Genomic DNA, 12,254 nt, shown 5'->3' with positions numbered 1-12,254 from the left:
TTAGATCCACTAAGTTCACGCCTCCCAGTACCTGGCCTGTACTAACCAACCTATATTTAATGTGGCCACAGAAAACCCAGGTGCGCTATAGCAGTTTCCATACTTAGAGGAGATTCCAGGTGAGCCCTGGCCTCTTCATACCCGTCTGGCTTCTCTTTTAATCAGATATAACCTCTGAACTTTAACCCATTTATTGGCTTCATATTTCTGAGATTTCTTGCTCTCTTACTGTGTGACCTGTTAGATAGTGATACTGTCTTACTCATTTTCATAGCTAACTGACTTTTATAGATTCCAAGCCCTTGGTTAAACCCTGTATCATGGCCTAGAAATTACAATGCCCCTTGAGGAACGAATGCTCTGACATTGTCAACAGTTGTTTGTACCAGATCAGAACATCAAGCCAGAAATAGTACTTGGTTTTAGACTATAGACAAATGAAATTCTTTTGTCCTTTAGCCTACTTTAACATCAACTTCAAAAATCCCTTGTGCTGTTTATAAACTCTGGGTTAAATGTCATTGAGGCCAGGATTTTTCTAAATAGAGTTGCTAAAGAAGACTGTTGGCATTAGCCGTCAAGTTTTCTCTCAGGTGAACAAGAACAAGAATAAGAAATGGAGAGGAGAGTTTCATATCCCATGTTTTCCTCCTGGGGGTCTAGAAACAACTCAAGGGATGACCCAACCTGTCCAGTAAAAAATGAATGGATTAGGAGGATCAGCTGCTGCAAACACTTCCAAGATGGATGAATGGGAACTGAATAAAAGGAAGGGCAGGGTTCTTTGGTTTTTGTTTCCCTGGCAAACTGAGCAGACCATGCCCTCCACTTAGATTTAGGGTGAGGAGACACAGTCATGACATTACTGTGTACTGGTCTCCTACCGTGCCTTGGAATGGATGTTCTGCATATTTTGTCTTGATTTAGCTTCACAACCAGGGTATGAGGTAGATGCTATTAATATCCCATGTTACAAATAAGGAAACAAAGACACAGAGAGATTAAGAAACTCTAAGGGAAGATTTTTTTCAGCCGCAGTCTAGAATGTTCTTTCCTTGTGCGTTTTCCATTATGCTCTAAAATGAGGTGAATAAAGAGTAACTCGGAGTCACTACTGCTCAGCTCATTTTCTTTAGGCCAAGTTTTCTGCTTTCATCTCAGTCTTTGATGTAATATTCTCCTTTTCATTAAAAATAGTAATTATATGCCTGTATGTTTGTGTACTAGTTGTATGTTTAGTGCCTGTGAAAGACCTCAGAATCTTTCCAAGTGGAATTACAGAAGGTGTTAGCCACTATGTGAATGCTAGAAATTGAACCCCAAGCCTCTGGAAGAGAAGTCAGTGCTCTTAATCACTGAGCCATCTCTCCAGCCCTTGCTACTCCTATTTTCATAGCTGTTCGATGACCCCTTTTGAAAGCATGTATTTTATTGTCTACAAGGTCAAATGTTTATGGTTAGAAGAAACTCCATCTTTATGGAATGAAAGAATGAATGAATCTGTTATTCTTGCCCTCCTCAGCCATAGGCACTCTTCTCTTCCTGTCACACCAAATGTAAACTACCTGGTTAGATACATAGTACTCATTAAAAATGCCAATCATTGCCTGCCAGTGACCACCACAGATCTGTGAGCCTGACCCTTTGCAAGCACTGATCCACTGAATCTCCAAACTGAGAACTTCAAATCCAGGAAGTTGCAGACATAAATTTGCACTATACTCTCTGCTAAGGTCTTGCCCAGAGATTATCTCCCCCTTGGCCTGGGTTTCCTACTTTCCAACATAAACTTTCCAGTTAGACAGGTTCCTTTGCCCATCGCTTCCTTTCTTCCATCTGGAGAGCTTTCCCGATTTCCCCATATCACATCTTTTCCCAAATTTTCTTTTAATGCTCAAGTGTAGGCTGCCATTGACATTTCAATAACTAAAAGCATGCCCTTCCTTCGTCATCGTGGCAAATGTCAGAAGCCCTACTTAGATACTAAGGCAGGAGGATTGTTTAAATGTGCAGAAGTTCGGACAGTCGTCTGGGCAATACAAAGAATCCCTGCCTCATACCCTACATGCCTGTAGAACTCTCAAGCAATATGTGCAATACTCCTACAAGAGAAATCCTGGGGGCTGGTGAGATGGCTCAGTGGGTAAGAGCACCAGACTGCTCTTCCAAAGGTCCAGAGTTCAAATCCCAGCAACCACATGGTGGCTCACAACCATCCGTAACGAGATCTGACTCCCTCTTCTGGAGTGTCTGAAGATAGCTACAGTGTACTTACATATAATACATAAATCTTAAAAAAAAAAAAGAAAAGAAAACAAACAAACAAACAAACAAACAAAAAAGAAATCCTGGTTATTGTTCAACCATTCATATCATTAGAATACAGCTGATCCTACACTTAGAAGCTTGTTTCTTTTATGTATGTGTAAGGCCTGAGTCTGATCCCCAAGAATAAGTACACACACACACACACACACACACACACACACTACTTGTTTGTTTTTATTTTATAAAAGGAAACAATAACTTCATGATAAACCAGATGAACAGGATCTTAAACAAAGGTGCCTCCAGTTAGCCTTAGCAAGAATGCAACAGAGCAAGGACACACACCATTTGCATTAATTCTGCCACTAGGAAACCCGGGGGGGGGGGGGGGGAGACAAAACAAACAGCCCCACCCCCACCCCCACCCAGATCAAGTTACTCCTAGAAAATAAATGATTCTTCTGAGCATTTGTAAACATAGCCCTAGGGAAGCAGAAAGACAGGTAGATCACTGCCAAACCCGCTAGCCAAATCTATAAACTCCAGGTTCAGTGAGAAACCTGGAGGGCAATTGATGAAGACATCTGATATGAACTTCTGGACTCCACATGAGTGCACGACAGACAGACAGACACACATGAATGAAATGTAATCTAAAAATATTTTTTTAAAATAAAAAAAGACTATGTTTTCCAGATTGTTGGTGCGGTGAAGCCCTAAAGCTTTTCTTTGAAACATTTCTGTATGTCCTACTCTGAGTGGGCTGTCAGTAGTCGGTTGCTAACACAAAATGTCTTTCATTTTCACTATTTCATTATTTCAGATTCGGTAACTGTTGTTATTAGAAAGTCCCCCTTGCCTCCTTAGAAATCTATGTAATGTACACATTCTTTAGAGTTCAAAATCTGTCAGGCATTTCCCATTACAAACCATCAAATTCACAAACCCAAATACCACATGTCCTTGAAATGAAACAAAACAACAAAAAAAGGAAACAACCATATACGAGTTCAAGTACTATTGGAGAATTGAACCAATTGTTATTCCGTTATCAAATATACTTACTTATTTATTTTCAAAGAGTAGCTACAAACTTTTGCAAGGAAAAAACCAAAACCAAAACAAACAAAAAACCCAAACCCAAACAGCACAATCCTTTACAGTGAGTACTCATACATTTATCGACATGAAGTGAGCTTTCCGAAGTTAGAAAATGAACTCCATGCATCTTTCAGTGCGGGGTGTTGGGGCGACTCTCCAGGGAACCCTTGCTCAGCCCAGCAGCGGGGCGGGGAGGGCGCACGGGGCGTCGCGTAGAGCCCGGCGCAGACCCCGCCCGAGCTGGCGGCACCGCCCTGCGGCCCGCAGTTGGCTGTCCCGGAGGCCCGCCCCACCGTCCCGCCGTCCGGCCGCCCCTCCGTCCGCTTGCGCCCGCCGCGGAGCCCGCCAGTCCCGTCCGCCGCCGTCCATCCCGCCATGGCTGCGCGCCTGCTCCTCCGCTCCCTGCGCGTCCAGAGCGCCCGCTCGGCGCCACGCCCGCCGCCCTCCGCCCGGTGAGTGCGGGTACAGCCTGGGGTACGGGCAGCTGGGGCGGCGGAGCTCTGGGGATGGGGTGTGACGCGCTACGGTCGAGCCGGGGCGACACGGCCGGAGGAAGGGACCGGGGCCTTCTCTCCGGAACCCGGGGCTGCCCGCTGTGGCGTGGAGAACTCGGGGTGCCCCCACCACGGTCCGCCGCGCCCCAAAAGGCAAGGCAAACCCTAATGCTCGCTCCAGGCCTGGGCCCCGCCCCACGTCCTACAGTGTCCCGTGAACTGACTTTGAAAGAGTTGCCCCAGCTTTAGTGGGAGCGATCACCCCCTGGGCGCGCTGCCACGGGAGTAGGTGCGACCTTTAGCCCAGTTGGAACGGAGACTGGGGACTGCCACCTGACAGTGAACTTGGGACTTGGTGTGCGGAGGCGGGGACCGGAAGACCAGAGCAACTTCAATCATCCCGACTCAGGCGTCCAGGCGAGGGCCCCATCTGATAAATTAGTTGTACACTTATTACTAAATCCTTAAACTAATTAAATGTAGAGGGATTAATGGGCAGCTCCCAAGAGCTTTAGAGACTATTAGGGGGTGTTTATACTGAGATCAAGTTTTACCTGTCTAAAAATCCATTCATTGGATAAAGCAGACTGGAAGTGTAAAGCTTTCTTAATTATGGTGGCAGGACATTTAAATGAGCTAATTAGCACATTGTTGCAAAGTACAATACAGTGCTGTGGTAAAGCTTATCCTTCCGGAGGAGACTTGGGAAAGTTCCGAGGACTTTAAGATAGGAATGCTTTTCTAGTCTCCGGAGGAAGTGATGTTCTGACACTCTTAAGATTAGAGAACCCTGAAGATGAACAGAGACACCTGCATGGGTGGCAAAGGACAGGCCAGCTGACTCATTGCTGGATGCAGCGAAAGGGTGTGTTCCTATTGTTCTAGCTTTTCTTATTTCTTTTTATGTTAATAATATTTCTGTATTTTTTTAAAAAAAATTAGAGAACCCCCCAAATGATCTTATTTTGATTCAAGTGTGGGAAGAAGCTCTGCCTTAAAGAGGATTATTGAAGAATGGTCAGTGAGCCAGGAGCTATAGTTTTATCGTCATGGGTTTCTTAAAGGTTTATGAGCATAATGGCCAACGATCCAGTTGAAAGGCAGTCTGAGTCAGCATTTATGGAGCAAGGCCTAGGCTGAGCCCAAGAATGTTTACATCCAGCTGCCAGGGCCTGAGTGTGCCAATGGGTCATTTCATTTAGTTTCTGACTTTTTTTTTTTTTTTATGTAAACGAGGCTTTAAAGCGGTGGCCCAGGCCTGTATGTAATTCCCCCTCCACACACACTGGAGGCAGAGGCCAGGGGATCATGATGAATTTGAAGCCTCCTTGGAGCTGCTTAGTGAGACCCTGACTTAAAAGACAGAGAAAACAAGGGACACTAGCCTGAAGGCTATTGATTTGTTCAGTACAGGTGTCTCAAAACTGAAAATTGATGTTTTACCAAACTTAACTGCCAAGTAAATGATAGCAGGAAAGTGTTTATTTATGCCTTTTTTTCTGTAGTTAGAAATATTACATTTTTTTCTTAGCATATTATAGGGTGTACCATTTTAAGACCCAGACAGATTTACACACAAGTTCTCTACTTTATAGTGATAAACAGTTCCACCTGAATCTCAGAAGCCTGGTATTCTAATCTCAGCGTTGCTTTTACACGGAGGACAAATATGTACTTTAAAATGCTTACCTCATAGCAATAAATTGAAAGCAGTCATCTCAGTTTTTAGGGATAAAGTAAACTTTGTTGTGATCTGAGAAACCACCTGCATCTTGTGCCTGGTTTTATCTGACCTTTAAAGCTTGGATAGCAGTTTGGTGTCTCTGGTGACCGGTGTGACCTCACTGTAGGAAGTAATCACTAGGATTTGGGCCTGTTCCTCTTTCCAGTTGCTTTCTCTTCCTAGGGTTTGTGGTTCAAGATGTGAGCTCTCGGCTTCTTGCCTCAGCCCTCTTGGTTATTGCCATGCCTTCTGGCCCCCATGGTAGTAGACCCTTATCCCTCCGTAACTGTAAACCCAAGCAAACCCTTTCTTCCATGGCCATGGAATATTATCACACCAACAGAAAAGGACCCAATCTAGTACCATATTTTCATCCTCCATTCACCTGTCTTTCCCTCAGTATATACTTTTGCCATCTTTATCAGAGATTAGGGAGTTAGAGATGCCAGCATCTATATTTGTGTCCCTTGTTCCATTGGTTCGTGTGCGTGTGTGTGTGTGTGTGTGTGTTTGTGTTTGTGTTCTGTTGCCCTTACTATGCTGTTTCTATTACAATGGCTTCGTAATGTAGCTCACCCGCAGGGTGGTGATACCTCCAGCAGTATTCTTTTGTTCAGGATTGCTTTAGCCATCCTTGGTGTTTTGTGCCTCCATATAAATTTTAAAATCTTTTTTTTTTTCAACTTCTTTGAAAAAATAGCCCAAGAATTTTTGTTGGGCCTGCGTTGAATTTGTAGATTGCTTTTGACAGGATGGCCATTTTCCTAATACTAATTCTTCTGAGCTGAGAACAGGAGGTCTTTCCATCTTCTGGTGTTGTCCTTTGTTTCATTCTTTGGTGTCTTAGTTTACATTGTAGAAGTCTTTTATTTCCTTGGTTAAGTTTATTCCTAGGAGAGAGAGAGGGAGAGGCCGAGGGGGAGGGGAGACAGACTGTCTTTCTGTCTGTCCACTGTGAACTGGACTGTGTTCATGCTGTCTTTTTCAGTATATTTGCTATTGGCATATAGGAAACCTCTGAATTTGATGTTAACTTTGTATCCTGCTACTTTGCTGAAAGTGTTTATCAGCTCTGAGAATGTTTTTGGTGGAGTCTTAGGTTAAATTCATATCATCTGAAAACAGAGATATGTGGACTTCTTTCCCCATTTGCATCGTATTTATTTTGTTTTCTTGTCTTATTGCTCTAGCTAAGTTTTCAAGCACTGCATTAAATAGGAGTAGAGTTACTCTGTCTTGTTCCCATCTTAATGGGAGTGGCTTGAGTTTTCCTAGCATGATGCTGGCTATAGGTTCGTTGTATATATAGCCTTTGTCATCCCGAGATAAGCTCTTTCCACCCCTAGCTTCTCTATGACTTTTATCATGACTTTGTATGATTAAGAAATAGATGTTTTCTAGGGGAAAAAAAAAAGACTAAAGAAAAAACAGGGCCTGACCAAGCCAGCAGGTGTGAGGATTAAAAAGAAAAAAAGATAATTAGACAACATTGTAGCATGACCCCAGCCAGTTCTGAGGCTGAGGCAGGTTTATTTTTTCCCAAAGTGCTTTTATACCATTTTAATTACTTGCAAGTAATAAGGTCAGTTCTAGGTTAAGGAACAAGCAAGGCGATAAACACATATAGCCAAGGACAAGCAAGGCAATAAAAAGTCCCTTGATCCTTGTTTCTAAGGCTTATCAGGGTGACTAAGATATCTGAGTCTACTTCCCTGTCCTAGCCCAGAATCAGATTCTTGCCTGAAGCCTACTTCTCTATTCTAGTTTAAAATTAGGTTCCTACCTGATCTTACTTCTCTGTCCTAGCCTAAAATTAGATTCCTGCCTGAGCGTACTTCCTTGTCATGGCCCCATGTCAGATTCCTGCCTGAAGCCCATTTCCTTGTCCTGGCCCAATGTCAGACTCCTGCCAGGCAGCCCCAAAAAGCTCCCCACAAGGGTCCATGCAAGGAAGAGAGAAATCTATGTTAGAACTTAACAGAAAGCAGAAATAAGTTTTCTCCACATTTTAATATGTTATGACATTTTTAGAGACCCAGCTTTGGAGCAGTGAAAACCAGGACTGACTTATTAGACCTGCAGTAGCACCAGAGTTGGGGGCAGCCAGTGAGCACCTATGTCTGTTGTGTCCCATAACAGAGATCTCATCGTGGCCTTAAAAGAGAAGAGCTTTGTGTCTATCACAGTATGCAGATGCATTGGTACTTGCGCCCATGTGATAGCCACAGACTTCCAGAACATCTCTTCCTTTGGTGACTGGGTAGACACCATCCTGGCCAGGTTTGCTAAGTTGCCCATCACCTGTATGCTGTGAAGGATTAAGCCTTAGACCCTCATCAGCATGGTGGCCAACCTCGGGTGAAAAATGGCTTGCCCACTACTAAACAGAGTTACGGATTGCTAACTCAGACTAGAAGATCTAAGCCCTTCGTTTGCTCTCTGGAGCTCATTGGCTGCCTACCTAGTGCTGATGGGTTTTATATTCAGTGGCAACTGCTTTGAACAAATGTTCAGGGTGTGTTCCAACAAGGACCAGAATACTTGCTGATACCAGTTCCCTTTTTTTTAAAAACAAAATCTCAATTGTTCAATTTTACCAATGAAGACTCAGGAACTAGATGCTGGGGTGAAAGCCTGGAGCTCAGAGAGGCAGAGAAAGTGCCCAGTTGACCCTTCTCCTCAGCTGACTCCCCAAAAGGAAAAGCAAGCTTTCCTTGTCCAAAAAACCCTTCAAACTGAATGTCTTTCCTTCTACTTTGTGTCTGTCCATCCTCCTGACTTCCTCTTACTCTCTCTGTTTTTGTTTTTTCTTCTTCCTATGTCCACTGGTTGCTTGCACTGCTTCTTGACCTGTGGTTAACTTTATTTAATCCTGTTTATAATAAACAGAAACAGAAAGCTCTTGGATTAAAAGTGTGTGCTAGGGCTGAGCCACACCATAACTAGAAACAGGTTTTTCCAGTAATTAACACAATGCCAGGGGTCACAGTGTGGTCGAATATCCTGCAATACCCAAGTCATGCTGAATGCCTGCACCAGAACGCAGTGTCAGGCACAGGACTCATCATGTACATCAGAGTGAAGGACAAGACTACCAGGGAAATGGATTCACCCTGCTCTTGAAAACCCACATTTTTGCTTTCAAATAAAATAATTTTTCTTTAAAAAAGTTTTTATTCAGGTATGAGTTTGATGATGTATGAAGTAATGTCCTTCTAAGGGGAACCTCTGGAGAAACAAAACACAACCCTGAATACAGTTGAACTAAGGGAACTGATAAAAAGTCTTTTCATGTTCCCTGAGGGCATGAGGACGGAGAAGGATGGAGGGCAAAGGGAAATGTCAGCTGAAGATCCTAAGGAATTCTATACAAATCCACACAGAGTCTTGTTGGGCATTTTGATAGACACACCAGTAGGCTCCAATGGGCATTTTGATTGACACTCCAGTGTTCAGTGACATTTATGCAGTTCATGTCTTGTGTTACTGAGATTTTCAGTTAGGATTCTGAATATGCTAGTTTGGGAGAGTTTGCATTATTTTAAAAATTGTACTTGACATGAAAATTTACCAGCCGGGCATGGTGGCNCACNCCTTTAATCCCAGCACTNGGGAGGCAGAGGCAGGCGGATTTCTGAGTTCAAGGCCAGCCTGGTCTACAGAGTGAGTTCCAGGACAGCCAGGACTATACAGAGAAACAACAACAACAACAAAAACAAAAAAGAAAATTTACCACTATTATCCTATTATACTATTTGATTCTTATGCAGGTTAGTCCATATGCTATTCAGAGACACTGTACTTCACCTCAATTTACACCTGTGTTTAGATCTAGATATTATCCACCTTACAGATTCCCAAAAGGAGACAGTTGAACTATGACAAAATACTGTGGTGGGAGGGTTGGGGGAGGGTTCTGGGACAGGGTCTGGGAGGTAAGGAGATCTTATGGAAAGCATATCTCAGGGTTCCGTGTTTGCTGGCATTAATTTGGATATGAAGAGTAATGGTTGACCCAATTTTCTTCATGTGTGTCTCTTCAAGATGTTCTCATTCTGGAGCAGAAGCACGTCTAGAAACTCCTTCTGCTAAAAAATTAACTGACATTGGAATCAGGAGAATCTTTTCCTCGGAGCATGACATTTTCCGGGAGAGTGTAAGGAAGTTTTTCCAAGAAGAAGTGATTCCTCATCACACAGAGTAAGTGCCCTCCTCCCTGCTGTGACGTAACAGCCAGGAGGTCAGGAACATCACATACATGATAGGAAAAGTACTTCCTTAGCCCATTCACTGTTCTTCGCTGTAATACTGTTGAGACCATAGGTAGGATTTCTAAGTTTTGCAAGTATTTTACTATTAATATTACTAATTTTTTAAAAGATTTATTTATCATTATATCTAAGTACACTGTAGCTGTCTTCAGATGTGCCAGAAGGGGGCATCAGATCTCATTACGGATGGTTGTGAGCCACCATGTGGTTGCTGGGATTTGAACTCAGGACCTTCGGAAGAGCAGTCGGTGCTCTTAACCACTGAGCCATCTCTCCAGCCCAGTATTACTAATTTTATTTTATTGAGACATTCTGTATCATTGTGTTCTCCAGACTGGTCTTGACTTCTTAAGTGCAAGCATTTTCTCCTCAGTGGCCCAGTATCTGGGGCTACAAGCTTGTGCCACCACATTCAGCCTTTTAAAATGTGTTGTTCAAGAGTGTGAAAATTTGTGGATTTACAAAGGAACCTAAGAAAAACAAGATAACAACAACAACAAAAATGCCAAGGACCAGCGGAAGCTGAGAGAGGGTGCTGAGGAAGGGGTGTTTGGGAGCGGCAGAAAGAAGTCAGTGATGGGTGCAAGCTGACAGCTCTGTGGTCTGCTCAGGGTAAACTCTCTAGAGTCCTCTAGTAGCTCATGGGTTTTCTACCAAGGTCAGAAAACCTTCTAGAAAAGTGCTAAAATTGCTGCAGTAGCTATAAATTATAGGAATAGTCCACAGAGCAGGAGGAGGACAAAAGGTAGCAAAGATAAGGAAGAAAAAAGAAGAAATAACACAAGATACACATGGAAAGGCCGGTGGCCAGTTTCATCAGTTACCTTAAATTAAGGACACATTCCTGCACAAGTCTCTAGTTCCTAGTGAGGCGGTTTATATAACTTTTAAGGAAGTTTGTCTGACTTTAAGTTTGTTATCTGCAGATGGGAGAAAGCTGGAGAAGTGAGTAGAGAGGTCTGGGAAAAAGCTGGCAAGCAGGGCTTGCTTGGCATCAACATCGCAGAGAAACATGGCGGCATTGGTGGGGACTTGCTCTCAACAGCAGTTACTTGGGAAGAGCAGTAAGTATGGAGACATTTAGAGTGGAGTCTTGTTTTGTGAGTTGTCCTTTCCGAAGTGATAATGAAAATACTTGCTAAGTTCTTGGAAGACTGAAAATTCGGTGTAAAATGTGGGGATGACAGCATATGTGTACTAAGTTTGGGATGTAGGAAGATGACCCGTGTTCTTCAAATCTTTTTATATTGTAGAAATAGGCGCTGTTGATGGGCCCGGTGCATCCTGGCCTGCAGGAGTCAGAGGCAGGGGGATCGCCAAGAGCTCAAGGCTAGCTTAGGCTTACATAGTCAGTTCTAGGCCAGCCAGAGTGATATAGCAAGAAGCTGCCTTTAAAACAAACAAACAAAAAAAGAGTTAAAAAGATAACTACATTTCCAGTGAGTTTATCCCCTCCTTTTAAAGAGCATAGCAGATTGGGAAAAAAATCCATTGAAATATGCCAAAATTTGCATTATAAGAATATATAAATATCTCCGGTAAAATTGCAGAAGATTATGTAGCAACAGTTCATCAAAAGGGAAATAAATGCACTTAGCTTTTATTTCATGAACGTGCTCTTCCTCACCACCAGAGGACCATAAGTTATGTTGACCTGGAATTATCATTTTGCATATGTGTAAAATTTGTGAAGATGACAAATCCTGCTCCCCAATAAGGACAAGATGGTTGTGAAAGTAACACATTCATTCACATTTGTTGCATTAAGAAAAATGACTATTTCTGGGATTTCAATGTATATGAAAGGTAAGTGAAGGGGAATTTACTGTAAGAAGATAGCTTATTGGGAAAGAGGACTATCATGGTTGACCTTAATTCCCTAAATTGTGATGCAATTTAAATGTACTACAATAGGAGGAGGAGTGTATAAGTTATGCAACATAAATGATTTGAAATATTTTACATCTACTTAAGAACATAATTTTAAAAAAAAATTGTGGTACTTAATCATAACAATTACCAGGAGAACGATGGAGTGAAAAGTTGACAGAGTGCCTGCGGGTACACTGGAGTGTCACCAAGGTGCCCTCCATAATAGGACAATTGCAGTGTCACGGTAAGACAATTGCAGGTGGTCAGTATTTTAGCTCTTAGTTCATCAAATGAGTACTGTGGAGGGACTGCTAAAGCCCTGTTACTGTGTTAGCGCCTGTATTAGTCAGGGTTCTCTAGAGTCACAGAATTTATGGATAGTCTCTATACAGTAAAAGAATTTATTGATGACTTACAGTCGGCAGCCCAATTCCCAACAATGGTTCAGTCGCAGCTGTGAATGGAAGTTCAAGGATCTAGCAGTTACTCAGTCTCACACGGCAAGCAGGCGAAGGAGCAAGAGCT

At 42.9% G+C, this 12,254-nt stretch overlaps 1 protein-coding gene across 1 annotated transcript in view; it reads left to right on the top strand.

Moving 5' to 3' along the window:
- Positions 1–3,688: 3,688 nt before the first annotated feature.
- Acadl (acyl-CoA dehydrogenase long chain) overlaps positions 3,689–12,254 on the top strand; it is a 30,612-nt gene continuing 22,046 nt past the window's right edge. The window contains exons 1-3 of the mRNA XM_021158666.2: positions 3,689–3,821; positions 9,631–9,786; positions 10,784–10,921. Of these exons, the coding sequence (XP_021014325.1) occupies positions 3,745–3,821; positions 9,631–9,786; positions 10,784–10,921 (371 nt within the window). The 5' untranslated portion in view covers positions 3,689–3,744. The remainder of the gene's footprint in view (positions 3,822–9,630; positions 9,787–10,783; positions 10,922–12,254) is intronic.

This window comes from Mus caroli, chromosome 1 (genome assembly GCF_900094665.2).
Source record: "Mus caroli chromosome 1, CAROLI_EIJ_v1.1, whole genome shotgun sequence".
In the NCBI taxonomy this organism is placed as follows: Eukaryota; Metazoa; Chordata; class Mammalia; order Rodentia; family Muridae; genus Mus; species Mus caroli.
This window is presented reverse-complemented; position numbering and strand designations above follow the sequence as displayed.